General features: G+C 46.3%; 1 protein-coding gene across 3 annotated transcripts in view; it reads left to right on the top strand.

The window, feature by feature from the left end:
* The window catches only part of EPHB1 (EPH receptor B1), a 476611-nt gene that overhangs the window by 388987 nt on the left and 72858 nt on the right, over window positions 1–14766 (top strand). For all 3 annotated transcript variants that reach the window (XM_053221422.1, XM_027061797.2, XM_027061798.2), the window contains exons 8-9: window positions 2032–2140; window positions 2946–3010. In XM_053221422.1, coding sequence (XP_053077397.1) covers window positions 2032–2140; window positions 2946–3010 — 174 coding nt within the window. The remainder of the gene's footprint in view (window positions 1–2031; window positions 2141–2945; window positions 3011–14766) is intronic.

Here is a 14766-nt window from a genome sequence, read left to right as displayed (position 1 = left end):
ATGTTTATCAAACAGTCCAGGTGATTCTTATGCTCCCCGGTGTTTGAGAATCATCATTCAACTCTGTGAGCAGAGGAAGGCACTTCTAAAGATAAGGATGTTGGTTCTTGAAGTCTCTCACTCTCTAGAAATCAATTTTAAAGACTGAAGGTCACATTGCTTTATGAAGTTTTTAAGTTATAAAGATGTTTTTATGGACTCTTCATTGTGGTTCCTTGAATTTTGTTCTTTTGCCAAAAAAAATTTTTTTTAAGTTTAATCACTTATTTTGAGAGAGAGAGAGAGAGAGAGAGAGAGAGAGAGAGAAAGAGAAAGAGAATCCCAAGCAGGCTCCGCACTGTCAGTGCAGAGCCCAGTGTGGGTCTCAAACTCCTGACCTGTGAGATCAAGACCTGAGCTGAAACCGAAAGTCGGGCACTCAACTGACTGAGCCACCCAGGCACACACACCCCATTTTTTTTTTAAACACACATGTTACAGAAAGCTGTCAGTTGAGACACTATACCTTCAGTCTTTAAAATTGATGTCTATGGAGTGGCTTCGAGAATAACATCCTTATCTTTGGAAGTCTCTTTCTCCACCCACAGAGTTGAACAGTGGTTCCTAAACTTTGGGCAGCATGAGAATCGCCTGGAACATTTGGTAAATATGGAGATATTCTGCTCTTCACTCAAAGGTTCTGATTCAGTAGACCTGAGGAGGGCCCTAGAAAAAGTCATGGTTTATTATCGGGCTCAGGTGATTCTGATGCAGGACATGGTGAATTTCACTTCAAGAGCTATTGTCATTGAGGTTGCCAAGTGAAATACAGGATGGCCAGATAAATTTGAATTTCAGATAAAGAACTGACAATATTTTATTCTAAGTAAGTATCTCCCATTCAACATTTGGGGTATACTTACACTGAAACATTATTCATTGTGTACCTGAAATTCACTTTTAACTGGTCGGCCTATTTTACTGTATGTGGCAGTATTGTATTTTTGGTCGGCCTGTATTTACTGTATCTGGCAGATACAGATATTTACTGTATCTGGCAACCTTAATTATAATAGAACACATAAAGCTTGATCTCTGTATGCCTCAGTCCTTAATGCCAAGTGAAGGAATAAGCATGATGATAATAATAATAATAATAATAATAATAATAGCCAGCTAGGCCAAGTGGTTTCTATGGATTAAGGAAAAGAGTATTAGGATTTGGGACACCCGTGATAGTGCAGACATTGCAAACTGTGCCTCTCATAATTTGATTGTTTTATTATTACCTTTTTTAGTAGAAAGGAGTCTGAGGGTCAGAGAGACTAAAGACTTTGTCCAGGATCACAGAGCTCACCCATGGTAAAGCCAGGGTTTCGGGGAGCTCTGTTCACCTCTGTGACTCAGGGGCTTCCCTTTTGCCCACATAATACAGCACGGTTCTAACCTTGGCAGAGGCCTTGATCGTATTCTTCTTGAGTGGGAACTTTGGAGTGCCGGGCCATTTCTCCGGCGTTCCTTCATCCTCCACAGCTCCTGGTGTAGCACCTGCTGCCCAGCTGCTGATATTCTTTAAATATCTGCTCAAAGAATCTATACGCTGTGCTGTGTTTCAACACCTGTGTGTTTTCAAAAGTCCTTCAGCAGTGGTTTTTCTTCTTCCCCTTAGACGTATCCTAGCATGACTGACCGTCCTTTGAGATACCTTCCAAATGAGGGGATGTAGATTGGAGTCACCTCTGCTGTGGGGACGCATGTCATCAGCATTTAATTCTGAGCTTCTATCCCTGCTGTTTTGTTTTTATTGTTACTGTCATTTGCTTCTAGTTGTTCTTGTTTATTTGTGACTTGAAGATCATTCTTTGTTTTAGTTGGTCTTCTAGCTCTGAAGCATGGAAGCTGTACTCTACATATACATACATATAGACACACACACACACACACACACACACACACACACACACATTTATAATGTCTTTAGTGTCATGCATTGAGTCCCAGCTGTATGCAATGAGCACACAGGAAGAACTCTAATGCCTCTTTTTCACCTAGATGACTACAAGTCTGAGCTGAGGGAGCAGCTGCCACTGATTGCTGGCTCGGCAGCAGCCGGGGTCGTGTTCGTGGTGTCATTGGTGGCCATCTCCATCGTCTGTAGCAGGTAGGTCCTCTACTTCCGTCTGCTCCCACTAGCTCACCTCAGACTCGGAAAGCCCCTCTCCACATGCAGGCCCCTCCCAGGCCATGCAGACTGGACGGGGCCTGACCATACACAGCCTTGCTGTCAAGCTCATGGTCATCATTCCATCTCAATCCACAGGCAGCCTAGAATTGTCCAGATTATTTGTTTTCTCTGTGCCTGGGATAAAATCCTCCATAAGAGCTGGGCAAGGCTATGGGTAAACAGCATCCATCTTCAAACCTCATTTTATTCCCCCTCACTGTTGGAGCCACAGTTACCAAATTGCATTTGACCCACTGGAGCATCACAACCTATACTGCAACCCATCGTCTGGTTAGAGAGCCAAGGCCCTCGGCAGAGGGCACAAGGCAGGCAGTCAGGAGGAGAGCCAAGGAGGAAAACAGGAACTCCAAGTTCTGCAGAAGGGCAGGCCCTGAGGCCTTGTGCATTTTTAATACTGTTGCTACTGCCTTTGGGGGTTAGCCCAGATTCTGCTCTGGAAAGCACTGTAGTTGGCTTCTCCTGAGCAGTTCCATGGTACAGCCAGCATGCTGATGGGTATCCTGAGAACCTCTGCCCCAGGCTCTGATGGGGACCCAGAAGCAGACCCGGCTTCCAGGAAGCAGGACAGGAGCTAAATGTTAAAGTGAGAGCTGCCCAGTTCCCAGTCCCAGAAGATGCCCTAGCGAGCCCCCGTCGGGACAGGGGAGCTGGGGGAGACCCCTGGAGCCGAGCAGCAGGGGTGCACTCCAGCTAAAAGAGTTCCTCTTCCTCTCATCTACAGGAAACGGGCTTACAGCAAAGAGGCCGTGTACAGCGATAAGCTGCAGCATTACAGCACCGGCCGAGGTGAGTAGAAAGCACACACCCACTGCCTGGTAGAGCAGGTGAGTGCTTGGAGGAGTGCTCCTTACAGCCAGACTGGCCAGTCCCAATGACAAGTCCCCTTCCAGCGTCCGGTGCCCCAGCAGCATCCTTTCTCTGCAGGTCCCCAGGGCCACAGGCTGCCTGCCCCATCTGCTCTCTGCCTGTTGTGGGCACTCATTGGATGCTTGGCGGGTAGATTATCTTCCATGTTGATAAGCCCGTATAGGACACAGAATTCAGGGAAAAGATTGGGTTTAGCAAGTCAATGAATCCTGAAATCAGACTCAGTGGGAAAAGATGGAGGGTTCTCTATTAACATCTTCTGCCTTATCTTATCCAATTGAGCGGCTGGGGAATGTGTTAACCAAATTCACAGATAAGCCAGAGAACATGAATATAGGGAATTAAAAAGATAGCAGTGCCCAAGAGGCCAGAGTGTTGGGATATCTCCCAAGTGTTTTCTTTTAAGCAGTGCCTTTAAAAGTTTTTCTCACTCATTATCATACCCATCTCTTTTTTAAAAACCTATATATAATATTTTTATAACTAAAATTTCTCCTTACCAACGTACAGTGTAAAGTCCTACGTCAAAACTATTCTTTTATCTGTGTAATTACAACATTGCAGGATCTGAAAAAAAGGTCACTTGGGCCACCTCCCTACTTCCAGAAAGCTTAGATCCTTGGGACATGTTGTCTTTCTAAATAATTCCTTTTGAATTCCACAGTTACCCTCAGAAATCTGTCCCAGCACTTTGCAATGTGCTCTGTCTCAGGCTTCTTCTGTAAATCCCAACTCATCTAAATCCCCCTGTGCAATGTCAGCCCTTTTCTTCCTGTTCACTCAGCAGCAAGCATAGAAAATAGACCTTGTACACACACACACACACACACACACACACACACACACACACACAGAGCGTGCCTTCAATGGGCAGTCCTGGGAGCGAAAATGGGCTCAAAGGCAAAATTTCTCATGGACCAAACTCCTCCCTTCTCTAAAATCGAGTCAGGAAAGTGAGGCCAGGACCTTCACCCAGCAGCTCCACCTCAGAGGAGTTTGTGTTCTAGCATGGCCAGTGCTGGCTGGCACTGTACAAAGGCCACTCTGTAGATATGGCTTTGTTCTCTGGGGACTTTCAACCCAAGACCAAGAAACTGCCAAGAGTTTGTAGAGGACCAGACTCCTGGCGGCCGGCTGCTATTCCCAGGCAGTCATGGCTGGGAGGGAGGAGAGGGCTCAGAGTGAGCTCAGAGACACTGAGACTCGACCACAGTGGTCCTGGGCAGCCTCCAATCAGCAGCATAAATGAGGGTGGGGGACTGGAGAGTGGCCTTTTCTAAGGCTACAGGCAAAGTTTCTGCAACACTCAGAATCCCATACACTACCCTTCCTTTCCCTGTCCAGGCCACTGTGGGCCTCCATTTTAACCAGTTGTAACTGGTTTCAGAGAGGAAACCTTACTGTGTTCTCTTCCTTTCCCAGTGTCCTGACTCTGTGCCTCACTGCAAAATCTACAGATGTGTTTACCCATTTTAACCTGTGCATTTGCCCTTCCGGGCAGGGCCTTTGCTTCCCCAGCTGAAAAACAAAGACTTTGATTTATCTCTGATTCTCAAGTGAAGGTGCCCCCTCCACAGTGCATCAGAATTACCGGAAAGGCTTTCTCTATCCCCCTGCTTCCCTGCCCTGCCTCAGGATTCTGACATTGCCCCCACCAGCCCCCTGCTCTGGACTAACTCCCTGCCATATTAAAAGCCACTGTGGAGGTACCTAGGTGGCTCATTCAGTTAAGTGTCTGACTTCAGCTCAGGTCATGATCTTGCAGTTCACAAGTTCAAGCCCTGTGTCGGGCTTTGTGTTGACAGCTCAGAACCTGGAGCCTGCTTCAGATTCTGTGTCTCCTTCTCTCTCTGCCCCTCTCCCGCTCATTCCCTCCCTCCCTACCTCCCTCTCTCTCTCCTCAAAAATAAATAAAACATTTTTAAAATGTTTTTAAAAAGGGCCACTGTGAAGCCCATTTCAGACTTAGCATCCTATAACCTCTTTTGAGGAAACTTTTAGAGATAGCCATATCAGCCTGAATGCAGAGGGTGCAAAACTGGGTTCAAAAGGAGGAATGCCATTTTGGAGACTAGAGATGCCCTAGGGTGAGAATGGGGTGCCCTAAGACAGACTTCTCCTCTTTAAAGCCCGGCAAGCTAAGCCTCGTCACTCTTCAGTCAGGGTATAGAGGGTCCCCAAGCATCGAGTGCAGGTGCAGCTTGGTGCCCTCCGGGCCACTTCCACTTGAGTTCTGGCCATCCTGCTCTGGAGGGGTGGGCTCTGCCAGCCACAGCATGCAAGTACACTTCCACGATACTCAGATACTTCTGGGGAACTCTTCACCTCTAAGGCCAACAGAAGGAGGCTTCCATAGTTCCCAGCTCCACAGAGAAACCACTATGCAGTCTGCAGTAATAGTGGCCCAGCTGCAGCCAGTGGGGACAGCTAAGCACACGGTGCTAACAAGCAGCACAGTTGCTGTCCCTGGGACGCAGGGTAGACCAGAGTTCACTCCCTTGGCTGCTTTAGAAGTCTGTCTTCTTTTTAATTCAGCTCACCTTTTATAAGTCCTTTTCCCTATTCGTACCATTCTTTTTATCTAGTTCCTGAAACCTGGCTCTTCTTTGCAGCCTGGTTCCCTAAACCCATAGTCTCATGCATTGAACTGCATTAGTGCTTTTCCTTCCCTGCACATCCATCACTCTGACCTAAGCTACTACTGTTGGAGAATCACAGCTGAAGGACTGTAGAGCTGGGGGAAGGCTCAGCACTCTTAGAACAGAAGAGAACACTCCAGCTCTGATGGAGGCTGTGCCTGGCTCTAGACAGGGAAGTGGGAGAAGTATTTAGTTATGGAAAGCCTACTCTGTACCATGAATTGGGAACTTCATTCTGGTAGCTCATTTCAACTCATCTAACCTTGACAATCGCTTAGGAAGCAGGTGTTAATCTAGGAAGATTAAGCGACTTCCTTACTCCTACGTGGCAGTAAGTCTGGCTTCAGAGCCCATGCTCTTACCATATTGCAGAGGCTCAGGGTACCTGGTGGTCAGGAGCAGGGGCGAATAGGGTGAGAACTAATCCCAGGTGTCCTGGTTGGTGGACCCCCTTCTGGGTCCCACTGCAGGAGACAGAAAGATCAGTTATGTCTGAGCAGAATGTATGCACATAACTATACCTGAACCATCCACATGCATGCACGGTACTGTGGGATATGGCCAGCAACTGCAGCTCTGAGGACTTCCTGCCCAACAAGTGACAGAAAACCCGCAGCAGCTCCCCAGCTGTATTCATCAGTGCCCAAGAGAGCCCCACCTCTCTTCCCCATGGGCAGGGAATAGGGTGCCATAGAGAGGCCAGTGGTCTGTGCCCTCCCAGACCCTGCTTTCAAGCTGATGAAAGGCTGAAGGAGAAATAACCAAAATCTTCACAGATGGATACCCTCTCTAGCTCATCTAGACGTGACAGAGCTGTTCAATTTGAGAATACAGTCTAGGACACTGTCTAGGACACTGGTTTATGCCCTCCTCTGAGCTTGGAGCACAGCAAATAAGCATGTAAAGGGGAGGTTGGATTTGGGAAAGTCAAGTTGGGAAGAGAATCTGCTGGATGTGGTGCTGGATGCTTGGATAAAGAGCCTGGAAGGTTCATGTTCAAGGATGGGTGGGTGGGACTGTGGGTTTCCCGTGTCCAAGAAGAGGCAGACAGATGGTGTGTTCTCATGATTACTGTGAGCCAGATCTCAGAAGGTCCTTGCTGGCTGACTAAAAATTGCCTGGACAGGATGATCCAGGTAGGCCAGGGTAGGCTTGGGAATTAGAAAAGTTCTAGTCAATTCTATATTTGGGAAGTGCTACTGGGTATTGATGAGGTTTATGTAACCACATCCCTGATAGTGGCTGATGCCTCACAGACTTCTGAGTTGGGTGAGGTGTGTAGGGGTGGGGAGAGAGGAAGAAAAGAGCTCGGTAAGGGGGCAAGGGCTTTCAGAAAGCAACCCTAACACAACCACCTCCGTTGTACAGGTAACTGTGGATATAATCACAGATCTATTCTTAAGCCTTGAGAAAAGTGAAAACAAATAGGTTACGTGCCCAAAGACTGGCAGAAGCTCAAATTTCCACCTAGGGCAAGAGGACAGAGCACTGAGATTACAGAACAGGAGTGTGAGCTTGATCCCTGCCAAATGCTTGTAGAGACCAAAGCAAATGGGTTCTGGGCATTTACAACTGAATTCAGTGATCACTAGGAACCACAGAGGATGATTAAGAAAGAAGCATGAGGACCTCATATCATTTCCTAGGGTTATACATTTTGTAATTTCAACAGGAATTGCAGATGTAGTGAGTTTTTATTTTGGCACAAATATTTGATGCTCTCCTAGAGGAAAGCATTGTAAAGTGAGTACAGACTTTGTCTTCGTACCCAAAGAACATGGGTTAGTAACTCCTGTCAGCCAGGAAGGAAGGCACCAGCTTTATTCTAGCCCTTGTCCAATTCAATCTCTTGTTTGTTTTGTTGTTTTCTTTTAAATTCATGAGTCAGGTGCAAGCCTAGGGATGCTTGTCAAGTTTGTAGGTAACAGTTGGAGAGCATAACTAACACCATATAAAACAATCAGAATTCAGAACTATCCAACAGCTTTGAATGCTAATTTGAAATCTGCAAGATGAAATGTTAGAGGGATAAATCTAGAATCTATTGTTTGGGTTTAAACAAAAATAAGGCAACACAAAAAGGTGGAGACCTGACTTGCTATTTGTTTGTGTGAAAAATGTCTAGGTGTTTAGTTTACCACATACTTAATATGAGTGATATATAGTGGAGTAAAAAGCCAAGCACTGTTAGGATGCAAAACAATAGGAAAATACAATGTCCAGCTTGAGTGCTTACTGTGTTACAAGACACTTTACCTGTACTAACTCATTTAATCCTCATAACTGTCCCATGAGGTCGATTTTACATGTGAATAAATAGCCTCAGAGAGGACAGGTAACCTGTCCAGAATCCTGGAATTAGTGATTTGCAAAACAAGCCTTTAAACTCAGGTCTGCTTGACTCTCTGGTCCCTGGATCAGAGGAGGTGACACACAGAAATGCGGTCCTCTGTGCTGGGAAGAACACATCTACAGTGATGTTCTTGGTTCTGAGGACCCCATTTCAAGAAGAACATTGTTGGCAAAGCGGCCTGCCTAAGTGCCAAGTCCTGATCTCTTACCTCAGGGACTTGGAAATACCCATTCAGTGCTGGAGAAACATGGGCAGGGATCAAGCATGATGCCTTTATGGCAAAGGAAAGGAGATGGTGTTGTTGTGCTTCATGAGGTTAAATGGAACCATCGAGTGAAAGACCAAAGTAGGCAGATGTGGATTCCGTGTAGAACACCCTCTCCCAGACCGGAGCTGTCCAACACAGAGCCAGGCTGCTTTGTGGGGAGGTTAGCTCTCTGTTCTTGGAAGCATTCAAGCACAGGCTAGGTAGCTATCAGTAAAAGATGTTGTAGAGCAGACTGCTGCTCTAGGTGGGAGCCTGGACTAGATTAGACCAGAAACATACCTTGCTCCAAGATTCCACACCCGACTTTCCTGACTCTGGGTAATAGAGGTGTTTCCGAACTATAGAGGACCAGTATCCAACCCGCTGGAAATCACTTTGGATACCAGAGTGAAGGTCAAGTGGACCCGCTGGAGGAGGAGACAGGCTGGATACTTCGGCTGCCTCTTCTGGAGGTAACACGAACACTAGCATCTGGTCATGAGTAAATGAGGGCCTATGAAGAGAGGAGGAAAAGCCCCCCAGGGCAAAGGTGGCTGAGTTGTCAATGGGTGCTTATTAAATGTCAAGTAAATCTAACAAGCACCTCTGAGGCTGTCGACTTTGGGTTTCCAGCACGACTTCAATGGCCCAGAACCAGTGGGCCTTGCCTGAAAAGACCTGCCTATGCTGGTCATTGATGTCAAGAAGCAGGGAGGTGTGAAACTCTTTTTCCTAAAGTACCTTCCTCAAGGGCAAGTCACCTGTGGTCTACTTTTCTTCTCCTAGAGATATATTAGGCAATTACTGTGGTTTTAAGAACAAACCTTAAAATGTGGTGAAACTTCCAAATAGAAGACAGGAGGAAGATTCTCTTCAGATCCACTGCTTTTCCGCTGAGGCTCATTGCCTCCCTAAGGGCTCTCCTCTTGGATTCTTCCTCAAACCCTGGCTGGGCACCCAGGACCTCTGCTCCTTCCTGAAAAAAAAACAACTATCTATTGCCCTGGTCTTGTCCCTCAGAAGCAGGTGGAGCAGACTGTTTCTACTTTCCGTCAAGCTTTCCTGGTAGGTTTACTCCAAGAAACTGCCCATCACTCAATAGCTTCAACCACCACCCATGTGTCTCCTATATCCACAACTCCAGATTTAGACTTCCAGCTCTGTTTCCATTCTGAGTTATGACTTTTAGGCACTTTTCATCTGTGCATTCAGAGTGTAAAAGCACATGCTCGAACTTCCCTGACACTGGGGTTTCTTTCCCAAAGTCCATTACCTGGTTTGTAGCGCCACTTTATGCCAGAAGTCTTGGCATTGACTTGGATTCTTCTTGTACCTCTTTAATTCTCCATCTTTAATTGCTCACTGAGTGCTATCAATCCTTCCTTTGAGATTCCTCTTGCCTCTTCTGTTGTTCTCATTGCAGCACTCTGATTGAAAACTCTGTATCTTGGCACCTTAACTATTGCAATGACCTTAGAGCTGTTTCTCAGCCTCCGGCCCCTTCCCCATGACATGGATGTGAACGCTGCAGCCTACCAGCCAAAGGAATTTCTTGGTGCCTTGCTCTCAGTGCATCCCTTCCTAGCTGATGGAACAGTTGTCAGCTCTGTGTGTCTGATGGCATCAATCTTAATGCCTTTGTTTGGAAGTCAAGGCCCTCCCATGCTAGTACATCAGTGTTCTCCCGCCTTAGTCCTCCCTTCCCACCACACGTAAGCTGGTCACACTCTCCTCACTTCTCTCTGAGCTTTGCCTTAGATACTCCAGGCTTCTCCTTCTCCAGTGCATGAGCATGTGACCTGTTCTTCTAGGATTCTGACCTTGAACACTGACGTCCATAGCCCTCTGCCTTCTCTGGTTTCTGCAACATTTATAGCTCATTTCCAGGTGTGGTCTCCTGATTTTAGACTCTCCAGCGCTGTTTTCCCAGTTATTTCATGTCTGCATCATCTGAAGAACCTCATGAGCTTTGCTTTTTCTATAGCTCCCATAGTTGCTAGAATGGTGCTGTCTGGGTGTCCTGTTAAGGTTGAGAAAAATGAGGGGTGATCAATGTACTGAGGGAGAGGATTGGATGAAGTCCCTCCCAGGGGCTGTATTTTATGTGCAGATCCCTAAACTGCTTCCCTCTTGTGCTTAGGTATCTGGACCAAATTTAGGTGAGTCACCAAGATGAGAAAGTCTGCCTTGGATCCAGAACAGGGAACAAGGAAGCACACTTCCCTCCTTCCCATGGCTCCGTCAAACCTGCTGGGACACAGGATATCAGTGACTGAGAACAACCTAACTCACTACCTCTCCAGAGCCATACTGTGGGATTCTAGGAATCCTCAGCCAGCTGGAGGGTATTGGGCCCTTCCTAGAACCCCTGTAGCCTCCCGGGCTGTCTTGCTCTCCCACCCCCCAGATGTTCACGGCACTGATTTTGTACTTTCTGGATCCATGAGAGGGCTGAAGAGGAGCTCTCAGTCTTCTTCAGCTGTTAATCCTCAAATGTCACACACTATTTAGAACTAGCCCTTTCCCAGCCTGTTTCTGCTCGACCCTGAGACCCTGGCACTTGCAAGCAGATCTAACTCTTTAGATACACCCCATACATCTGCCAGCATCCCCAGACTTTGTCCCAGCCTGATCTACTGATGTAGGGTATCTAATAATCGCCAGGAGTTTTCTTCTGCTTCGAGGACCGCTCTGTACCATGTAAGAAGGCTCTGCATAGTGGCTAAGTCATTTCTTCTCAGACTTAAGTGCCTAAAGCATTGGTTTGTGGGTAAGATTTGGCTAATCTTCTGGGACTATGGTTTTTTAAAGCTTGAGGCAGTCCAGGCTGCAACCCACACCTATAGCATAAATGGACTTTGAGGTCCAAGAACAAACATATCTGCAAATTGGTTCTTTAATAGAAACTAGTGAATTAGAAGAACATAAAATTGAAGATTTTTTTTCTTTCTCAAGACACTAGGAATCAGAAGTTTAGATCTGTACATACTACTTTTGTGTCAAAGGTATGTAACCTATGTTAAAAATGAGAAAAAAATTGGTAACTATAAAATATTATAATTATATAATATTTGCAGTAATAATGTGAAACACTGTACAGGGCATTATAAAATACCTTACATTATGAGCTATATTGCATCTGATATTATTATTACTACCACTGATAATATTTCCCCAACACTCATAATCTGAGAACAATTTCTGAGCCCCGTCTCCAAATGTTTGGCTGTGCCTGACTCCGCAGCTGACTTGAATTCCTTGTTCACTGTCTGGTGATTCATTGCACTAAATACCATTTTCCTGATAATTAAAAACTGCTCACTGGCAAGTGGGAGCAGGAACAGGCTGATGCAGGATTTATGCAGAAACACAAAATGAGCCACAAGACAAATGACCTGTTCTGCCTAGCTAAAGGCATTTTTTTTTTTCTCATCATCTTCGGGGACTTGAGAAAGCCTAGCGGTAATGCCAGAGAGAGGTCTGCAGAGATGTGTTATTCCAGGATGAGGCACGGAAGCCATTATGTGCACGTGCTCAGTAGAATCACTTTCCCAGTTTCCTACACTGGATCCCTACCCCTGCCAGAGGAATTAGGCCAGGACCCTCTGCTAGGTCAGCCCTCTCAGACCCTCATCAGAGGAGAAGCACCCGAGTCTAAGCCATTTGATGATAGGCTTTTGTTTTCAGTTTCTCTTCCTAAATGTAACAATGGTATCTTCAGGTTCAGGGAAAACAAGTACTAATTCCTATATGCAGAACTTCACAGTGACGTCGCATCACCCCTCCTGGGCCTCTCCGTGCAGCCTCCTCAGCTTTCTGTCAGGAGCTTCAGTGACTGTCAGAACCTCTGGCCCCACAATAGCTGTGACCTCACGAGCACATGTCCTCTGACCCCCACGTACACGTTTCTTAATTCTACAAGGTAGCAACCTCTCCTTGTGATTAAACTGCACCAATCATTGAAGTATGAACTTTCTCCCACCTTGGTGCACCTAGTTGCCTATTCCTGGCCTGAAAGAATGCTGGCACCGTCAGGACGTGAACCGTTCCCTTCTGGGAGTAGGTCCTTCCCAGAACTGATTGGGGCTAATATCTGCAAAGCTCATTAACTCCGGATCCTTTCTCATTCATCCTTATAGATGTCTGTACTTGCAAACCGTTCATTACTGCACATTCTAGATTGTTTAATTAGTCTTTGTGGAAGAGTTCCTGTAGGAAAGCTTAGCATACATCGTTTAAAAGCCCTTGATCTAAAATAACAAGGTAGTTATTCTTAAAGTAACTAATACAACTCTAAGTGCCTTACATCCTCCACTGCCCACCCCCCCTTCCTCTTCCTACCTCCCCAAACACTTCCTAGAACCATTTATTGATAATAATCCTGAGTAAGTCAGTCTCAGCCCTTCCCGTAAACATCAGGCACTGTGCTAAGGTATTTCATTTGCAGTGTGTTCTTTAATATCACAGTCACCATGGGAGGGATGTGCTATTTCCTCCACTTGCAAAGGAGAACATTATTCTAAGAGGGGTATGTGGATTTGCTGCTTTATGCCAGACTAGTAAGAGGTTTTAGGATTCTGTCCTCACCTATAGGCCCCAGCATCTGAGCTCCTGACCTCTTCTCCTCTCAGCATAGCACAGGATTTGGGAAAAGTTGCAGGTTGTTGACACTGACCTCCTGTCTGCTTTGCATTCTGAGTGGGTCTGTTGTTGTCTCACCTCCTGCCCTCACCCCTTCAGTTCACACTGGCCAACTTCCACGTGCAGCATCTGTGTGTCTTCGCCTAAAAGCTCTCTGGCCATGGAGCCTCCCTGCCCACCTGCGCAGCAGGCCAATCAGCTCCCACTGAAGGCTGATGGGAAATGTGTGGTAATACCATGGCTCCTTCCATCCAGGGGGCCAACTCTGAAGCATGTGATCACCCACACCAACTCCTAGAGCTTTCCAGGGGGGCTTAAGTCTGCTTCAGTTACCCACGGTGGGAAGTGGCTTGAGAAGACACTTTTTATAAGCTGCCTTCCTTGCCCACTCTTGCCCCATTCATCTACAAGTGCTGCTTGGGATCATCTTTCAGATAAGCCACACGGCTTTCAGAGCCTTTTCTCAAGGGTTGCTTCTGGAGGAACCCAAAGTGCGACTACCTGGAGATGCTGATCTGGCTTTGTTAGACCCTTTCAGTCTGGTTTCAATCATTCTTGGTCCTCACCTGTTCATCAGAGCAAATGAGAGATGAGCCCCCACTCTATTTTCCTTTAACTCCACTGTTAGCAAAATAGAACACCAGCCTTGCTCTCACTCGCTCTCCCCCCTACCCACACACACATTCCCTAGGGATTACAACATTCCATATAAAGGTGAGGATCTCTCTGTTTGCTTTGTCCAAATTTCAGTGGGTAGATTCCAAAGTCCATGTTGTCATGTTTCCAAGGAACATTCTAGGATGGCGTTGACCATCCTAAAGCAAGCCATCTAGCATGCTAGGAGTGATTATATTTAATGACGCCTATAACCCATTTTTCCAAAAGAGCAGTTCTTCTGGGCATGGAACCTGGCTGTCTCTGACTTAAAAAACAAATCCCCCTTCACTTCTCTGCTGCATCTTCCTTCTCCCTCTGGGCTGTACTGTAGCACTTCGAGTCCTTGCCTGAATTGTGACCAAAGCAGCATGAACTTGGGGGAGCTGTAGACTCATCAGAAAGATAAGTGAAAGATGTCAAAACTAGCCTCTTCGTTTAGGGCTGAGAGTCAGCAGAGATGAGCCGCAGTGAGGCTTGCGGTGCTCACGGTATCTGGGGAGCTGCCTCAGCCTTGGGTCCCAGCCGCGGGAGCTTGGCATTTCTGCTTTTTGAGGCCTGCCTGCCCTGCTGATTTGACCCTTCCACTGGCAATGTTGGCCGGCAGGGAGAGCACCCACTCTTCACAAGGATGCCATGCCAGACCATGTTGTTTAGCTTTCAAAGCCCTCTCCTGCCCAGCACACTAGCACCAAGAGAGCAGTTTCGATACTTGGCCTCATGACACATCAGGCATACCGAAAATTACGTTGTGCGTGAATCCATTTGTTTCTTGGGTTCTGTTGCCTTTTTTGTCCCCTTTCCTCCACTTTTTGAATGTATTTTTTCTGTAGTGACAGTTCTCTGTTTCGTCCCCATGCACGCCTATTTATCTTGCCAGTGTAAACATCAGTGACAAAGTCTATATTCCTTTTTGTATTTCTCATTCTCCATTTTACTCGTTTTTCGTACTCCAGTGTGTCTGAGGCATGGGCGTTCATGACCATTTTTCTTTCATTCCACCTCACTTTTTTCTATGTAGACTTTGCTCTTTTCTCTATCAGTATTTTCTAAGCTTTTCTTTTCACATTTTCTCTTCTGGTATACTGTCTGGACACTTCTATCTTGAAGTGTTTCTAATAGCAATTTCTCCTTTTTCTTC

This window comes from Acinonyx jubatus, chromosome C2 (genome assembly GCF_027475565.1).
Source record: "Acinonyx jubatus isolate Ajub_Pintada_27869175 chromosome C2, VMU_Ajub_asm_v1.0, whole genome shotgun sequence".
In the NCBI taxonomy this organism is placed as follows: Eukaryota; Metazoa; Chordata; class Mammalia; order Carnivora; family Felidae; genus Acinonyx; species Acinonyx jubatus.
The sequence above is the reverse complement of the archived record's forward strand: the minus strand, read 5'-3'. Positions and strand labels throughout refer to the sequence as shown.